This window comes from Berghia stephanieae, chromosome 8 (assembly GCF_034508935.2).
Source record: "Berghia stephanieae isolate SIO BIC M18660-M18661 chromosome 8, UCSD_Bste_1.3, whole genome shotgun sequence".
Taxonomy (NCBI): Eukaryota; Metazoa; Mollusca; class Gastropoda; order Nudibranchia; family Aeolidiidae; genus Berghia; species Berghia stephanieae.
The window spans coordinates 3,607,300-3,614,154 of NC_088367.1; the positions used below are offsets into that span (position 1 = coordinate 3,607,300).

The 6,855-nt window shown below is 34.3% G+C and overlaps 1 protein-coding gene across 1 annotated transcript in view; it reads right to left on the reverse strand.

Moving 5' to 3' along the window:
- Positions 1-584: 584 nt before the first annotated feature.
- LOC144978037 (uncharacterized) overlaps positions 585-6,855 on the reverse strand; it is a 33,187-nt gene continuing 26,916 nt past the window's right edge. Inside the window, exons 15-18 of the mRNA XM_078923514.1 lie at positions 5,325-5,638; positions 3,474-3,729; positions 2,235-2,724; positions 585-1,262 (exon numbers count right to left, since the gene is read on the reverse strand). Coding sequence (XP_078779640.1) covers positions 1,118-1,262; positions 2,235-2,724; positions 3,474-3,729; positions 5,325-5,638 — 1,205 coding nt within the window. The 3' untranslated portion in view covers positions 585-1,117. The remainder of the gene's footprint in view (positions 1,263-2,234; positions 2,725-3,473; positions 3,730-5,324; positions 5,639-6,855) is intronic.

A 6,855-nucleotide genomic window follows, 5' to 3' on the forward strand; every position in this document is an offset into this window, starting at 1 on the left:
GGTTTTACAGCGCTTGCAACACATTTAGGTTATATCAGCGCCAGTAAAAAGGAAGAAAATAGGATAGTTAAAAGTTCTAGAATTACAATAAAAGCACCCAAGAAAAAGTAAGACATAGGGGAACTGGGAACAAATAGGGATCAGATGTAGATTCCAAGAGCAGACCACCAAAGTACTTAGTTTGAGATCACCCAAAAGTCTCATCCAGACACAAGCACAGGTCCCATCTAAGAGGAATACACTCAAATGTTTACCAATCATTTAATATAATATGTAAACTCAACATAATACAATGCATAATAGAGAGATGATTTACAAGGAAAAAAATATCATCTCCCAAAACTATAACTATACATTCGACTGTTTCCCTCCCAGCCAAGGAGCTCCGGCAAGGATCAGGACAAAACTAAGTAATCTCATTCCAAGACAATGACAGGAAACAATTGGGGAACGGGTATGGGGGGATAGAAGACACAGCATGTACCTCCCTGCCCACTATGGGAAAATGACCTAATAGTTCAATTCTCAATCTTACAAGTCATTGAAATAAAGAAAATTTAAATTTAAAGCCAACACAATCAAGCTGGGCTGAAGCGAGATATAATAATAATAATAGTCGAATTTATCAATTGTTTTGTATGAAATAATCAGCAGATTGGATTAGAACGTGGCTGGGGGAGTTGAGATCTCAATTGGGACTCAAACCAGAATCTCACTGACAATGCTTTGGAAATCTAAACTAATTACTAATCCTGTGACTATCATAGATTATGTCTGGTGGCTCAGCAGAACGGTCTTTGCTTCATACCCGAAAGGTACTGAGTTCAAATACTTGCTGCATTGTGTGGCCTTGATAAAGTCACCTCGCCACAACTGTTTGGATTATTCCAGTTTTCCCTTGGAAAAGGCCCTAAAGACAAATTTCCCCTATGGGATAAAGGGATTTTTAGTTTTAGTTAGTTTTTATTTTTTTTTAGTCTGTGTCAAATATCATATCCAACCTTTTTTCCTCTTTAAAAATCAAATTTGGAATGAAATACCATGCTTTATCAATCACAAGTTGTTCATCACTAAGCATAAGACACGAGACAAAACATTGAAAATAAATCTTTAACAGCTAAGCTAACAAGTCATCAATATCTTGTAGCAAGTCGTCGATGGGTTCCACATCTTTGCCAACAATGTCGCTGATATCCTCAATGTCCTCGCCTCCGTCAAAGAAGGAAAACTCGTCGTCCAGAGACGAACGTTTCTGATGGGACCTGAAATTGTCACAAGAAGAAAAAAAATGTGCATTATTTTGATAACAAAAAAATTGTCTGCATGAAAAAAAAAATCTATGGACAACCTATTTTTTTTTTTTTTTTCAATGAAAAATTTTGATATGTTATGGAGTCTAAAAAAAACCAACAAAACCAACATTTAAAAAAACAAACAAAACAACAAAAAAAAAAACAAACAAAAGTTGTTGACTTTCATCAAGAGTTGCCAACAAGTAATTTCATTTTTTTACAGACTGTAAAACTTGACCTTTTCTTTTTAAAATTAGCAAAAAAAAAAAAAGTGAAAATTAATCAGGCAGAAAATAACCAGCATAAACCAATTTGTCAAAAATTGAGAAAGTTTTTACTATATCTATACAGCCAGGTGAAAAAATAATTAATTATCACCGACACCTGGCCATCTCCCATCACAGCAAGGAATCGTAACCGTACCATGGGTAGATAAAAAGAAACAAACAACAGTCAAGTTGAATTCATGATAAAAATTGAAAACTTAAGTCGAAACAAACAAGAATAGTGAAGAATGAAAAAGGCAGTAAGGATTGACTTCCGTCCTTAACAAGAGGAAATAAGTGCTCATCTCGGAACCTGAATCAATCCGTTTTCTGTTCATAAAGCAATGACTGTTTGATTTAACATTGGATTTGGCAAGAAGAAATTACAAGTTATACTACATAACACATACTAGAAAAGAATAACAATGTGAAATAGAATGTAAGCTTCAATTTAATATACGAAAACATATAAAATGGACGTTTCCGGTCTCCCTTTTATCAACAAAACAGGACGAATGAAACACTACAGACGAATTAGATAATGTGGTATTGGTGTTGTTAACATGAATAAACAAAAACATTGATGGGACCTCTTGTAAAGCGCTTTTAGCATGTTTGGTGGATATTGCGCTATATAAAAGCTCAATTTATATATATTTTTTTTTTAAAGACTTACTCAGTGGCTGTGGATGCTCTCCTCTGTTTTTTCTCATCTCCCGTAGGTGACTTGAGAGCAACAGTAGCGTCTCCTGAGGCCGATGTATTCTCTGTGTGATGATGGCAATGGTGGTGGTGATGTTGAACATTATCTACAGATGGTGTTGAATCATCAACCGACAATTTTGATATATGTGCTGGGGAATCTGACGCTGGAGATGCTTCTGAGATTGTTTTGGAGGCCGCTTTTTTATTAAATAATTTTTTAGCACGAGCCGTTTTGTACGCAGGGCGAATATCAGAGACAGGAAGTGTAGAGGACGAGGACAATGAAGAGTTGACATTGTCCTTATTAATAGGTGATTTATGAGATTTGGTTGCGACAGCAAATGGAGCTCTTGAGGACATTGATATGGATGATGTTGCTGACTTAGATGGACCTCCTCTGTTTAAAATACTGGTATTGGAAAGCTTGGGAAATGACGGTTGCTCAGCCTTAGACACTCCATCTGAAAATAAAAACAATAATAATAATAATAATAATAATAAATAATAATAATAATAATAATAATAATAATAATAATAATAATAATAATAATAATAATAATAACAATAATAACAACAATAATAATATTAAGAATAATAATAATAATAATAATAATAATAATAATAATAATAATAATAATAATAATAATAATAATAATAATAATAATAATAATAATAATAACAACAATAGTGATAATGATAATGGAGAGGAGGACAACAACAACAACGACGATGATGATGATGATGATTAATAATAATAATAATAAGAAGAAGAAGAATGGGCGTTTTCATGCACCAAATTCTAAGCATATCTTAAAACTCCGACCCATTCACACAAGTGCTTAGATACCAAACCAACACTTTTATTTGTTTACATTTCATGATGCAAAAATGTGCCAACTATTTCTCTGTCATCTATCTGGGTTACAAGTGACGCATTTAAGTTTTAATATTTTTGTTGTTGGCTGGAGAAGGGTTTTGGGCTAAAATATGTTCCATGCTTTATTGTATTTTGTTCTTTTTTTGGAAGATGTTATATTGATTTTTGTTAATTATTGTTTACTTATTGTGCTTGTGCTTATGTTTCTTCCACTGATCAACCCCCCCCCCCCCCCCCCCTTCTTCTTCTGCCTACATCACAGTCATTTACCCATTATATCTGTTTTAGTGACTGGTCTGGTTGACATTAACTTTTTGACTGTAAAACACTCACCGACATCAAATCGGATGGGAGTAATAGGAGCCCTGGGTTTGGAATTGTCTGCTCTAGAGGACAACCTGGACGGACTAGATATTGAGTGATCGGGGCTGTTGATTCTGGCATCACTGCTGCGGGGCCCCGACCCCTCCTCAGCTTGCATTCGTTTTTGGCGTTTCTCCGCCATAATCTGTGAAAATGTTTTCACAACGGGCACTGCAGATCTGCTGTTGTCTTTGACGGAAGCTGATGTCACTGACGATGATGAAAGCTAAGGAGAGATTTTTTTTAAAAAGAGAAATAATCAAAATACATTGTAGAATAAATATTCTTGATGTACTTATAAAGTTTTTATAAATTACAATAACATTTTTTCTTCTTAACTTAATTTAGTTTATTGTTCTTCAAACTGGGATTTCAGTGCTGTAGTTTTTATTTTATTTTCCCTGTGTGACTTCGTGTTTTATTGTAAAGCACCTTAGAGCATGAAGTCATGGAATTTGCGCGCTATACAAGTGATTTGTTATTATTATTATTGAAACATAATATCATTAACTTAAGTGAGCATATCCTATTGAATGATGCAAACATATCTTGCATTCTAAATTCATTTGGTTTACTTCTATTTCTATCATCAGCAATGTCCTTTGCTAAATTCGAAAAAGCCTGACATTTTTTCGTGCAAAGCTTCTCATCATCAAATGGTATTACATTCAAATAAAAAAGAATAAATATTCATCTAGCGACCCCTTAATACTCTTCAACAGTCATAATGTCACTTCCTTCCTAATGACGCATGGTAACTTAGTAACACTGGCTCTAAACTATCGGAACAATGGCGGACGCCCTTATGAAATATTTCCCCGGCGAGCATAAAAGCGTATCCAGAGGAAAAAACCCCATAAATTTGATAATGTTTTGACTTTTACACATTCTGATCACAAGGCATATGAAAAGTTCTAGCCAGCATGAAGAATAAAAAGCAATCATTTTCTTTGTTTGGAATCAAGATGGCCGCCGTTGCCGGGGGCGTGACATCAGACTACTGAATCCAATTGTTGTCTTTAAACAACTAAAAATGCTATCTTTGAAATAACAATATTGAAAAAATAACAATTCAAATTTCTAGCAAGTAAAAAAAATGGGGAAAAAACTGATAGCTGGAAGATTTCAAAAAGCCAGTTTTCCAGCTTGATCAGAAAAAAGGGCGTCCATCCCTTTATTATCATCAGAAGATGTGGGTCCTTAAGTTTGTAGTTCAATCTAACCAATTCCCAATCTATGAGTGCCAATATCTTGAGATGTTTGTGATGAAGAAAAGTGGTTTTTTGTGCCACTAATGAGACAAATGGGTCAATTCAGCTCCAGTCCCAAGGAAGATGATGGGATGAATACAAGATACGTGACAGTGCATGTCATAAGCAGTCGGAAGGTGAAAATTTTGGATCTGCATTTTTTTTTTCATTTTCGGAAAGAATATGCTCCCCGGGAGCATTGAAGTAAATCGGGTGATATTTCATGAAGTTATGGTCAGATGTATGGAAAAGGTATCCAGCAACTTTTCTCAAATTTCATCCTTTTTCAACTAGACTAGCTGTAAAAAATATTTAGAAGTGAAATTAAGCTTTGATATTTCCTGAAGAGGCACAAAAAGGGTTGATTTAATCATATATGACAAGAACTCAATTTCTGTTTTTTAAAATTGAGCTTCTAACTAAACTTGGCAATATCTCAGTTCAAACCTTTTCACCATCCAACTGATTATGTCATTCACTGTAACATATATTTAGTCTGCAAGTCCCCCAAAAAAATTTGAATCATGGACAAGCTCAGCTAAGCGATGATGACAGAGACGAGTGAAATTACCTTTGAGGTTGTCAATGAAGACCTCTGGAATGGAGCTTTGTCCTCATCATCACTATCATTTTTCTCCACATCCATTCCCTTTCTTAAATAAGGCCGGGCACCGATCCCTTTCGATGAGACGGTCAGACCGGCAGCCCACATGGCAGCAGCCCTAGGCTTGGGTCGCTGTTGAACGGATTCTACTGCTGTTGATGCATTTGTCGAGGTAGGCTTGTTGTTTTTGACATTTGCCCTGTCCTCAAATTCTAACAGGTCTTCTCGCCCGGATAATAGAGATGGCATTTTTTTAACTTTCTCCAACACTTCAGTAATTACTGAAAGAGTAAAATAAATAAAAATGATTTTTTTAAAAAAGTTATTTGGTGAACGATGAACGGAAATAAGTGAAAATACAATCATGATATCTAAACAGTGACAGAGGGATACAGGCAAGATCTGAATTTAAACCCACCTTGCATACACTGTAATAAATCTATATTTAAAATTCCACACTTCCCCTTTAAAATACCAAGAGGCTAAACACAAAAACCATAACCCCCCTCTCCACTAAAAAACAAAATTTTATAAATAAATAAAAAAAAATTAAAAATAATTTTTTTTTAATTTTGTAAGAAAATAAGCAATTAATAATCCATTACTTTTAAGAAGTGTTTGTTGTTGTAAAAAAAATGATGAAGAATCGGAAAAAGCAATGAAAACAATATCAAGCATAAGTGTCACATGAGTCAAAAATATTTTTGAAAAGCTTCGTCTGATTATTTGTGATACTAAGCTGTCAGACGTTGTGAACTGTAACAAAATAATTACTAAAAATGAATAAAACAGTTTGGAAAAAGAACAAAATACCAAACACAGAACGTTTCAGGCTCAAAACCCTTATTCAGTCAATAGCAAAAACAGTAAAGATAATAATAAAACATTTATGATTAAATTTTTCTGTCTGGATTTTAAGGGATGTATCAATAATGTCTTTATTGTCCTTTGTTACTGACTAAAGGTTTTTGAGCCCGAAACACTCTGTGTTTGGTATTTAATTCTTATCCGAGGCCATTAAATTCATTTCTGTTCTTAATAGATAACCACGCCTCTCGGACAGTTCTCATACTAAATGATTGGTTGACATAACATACTACACAGGTTTTACTATCGATGGTATGTGTCTTTGTAAAATACCCACTGTTCTACCGCTTGATCTTAGGACAAACTATGTGTAAACTTAGACGTTTATAATAGGATTGAGAAAATAGTGTGATAACTACTAGTCACCCATTTGGTGGTATAAAAACAATAACAATGATCAGAGAGAGGTTGATTTCATTCACGTAATTGTTTATAAACAACCAACTATGTTTGTCTGTGAAGGTGTGTCACAAACTTCATGTTTTGATTGTGTTGTGTTTTTGACGGGACCCCAGCTTAATATTGTGGAATCACTCAACTCAGAAGCCTTAAGTGATATGTGAGAGAACAGTTTTATTACTGTGTATAAGTTAAGAGTATATACAAATATATCGCAACAACATTGTAAGAA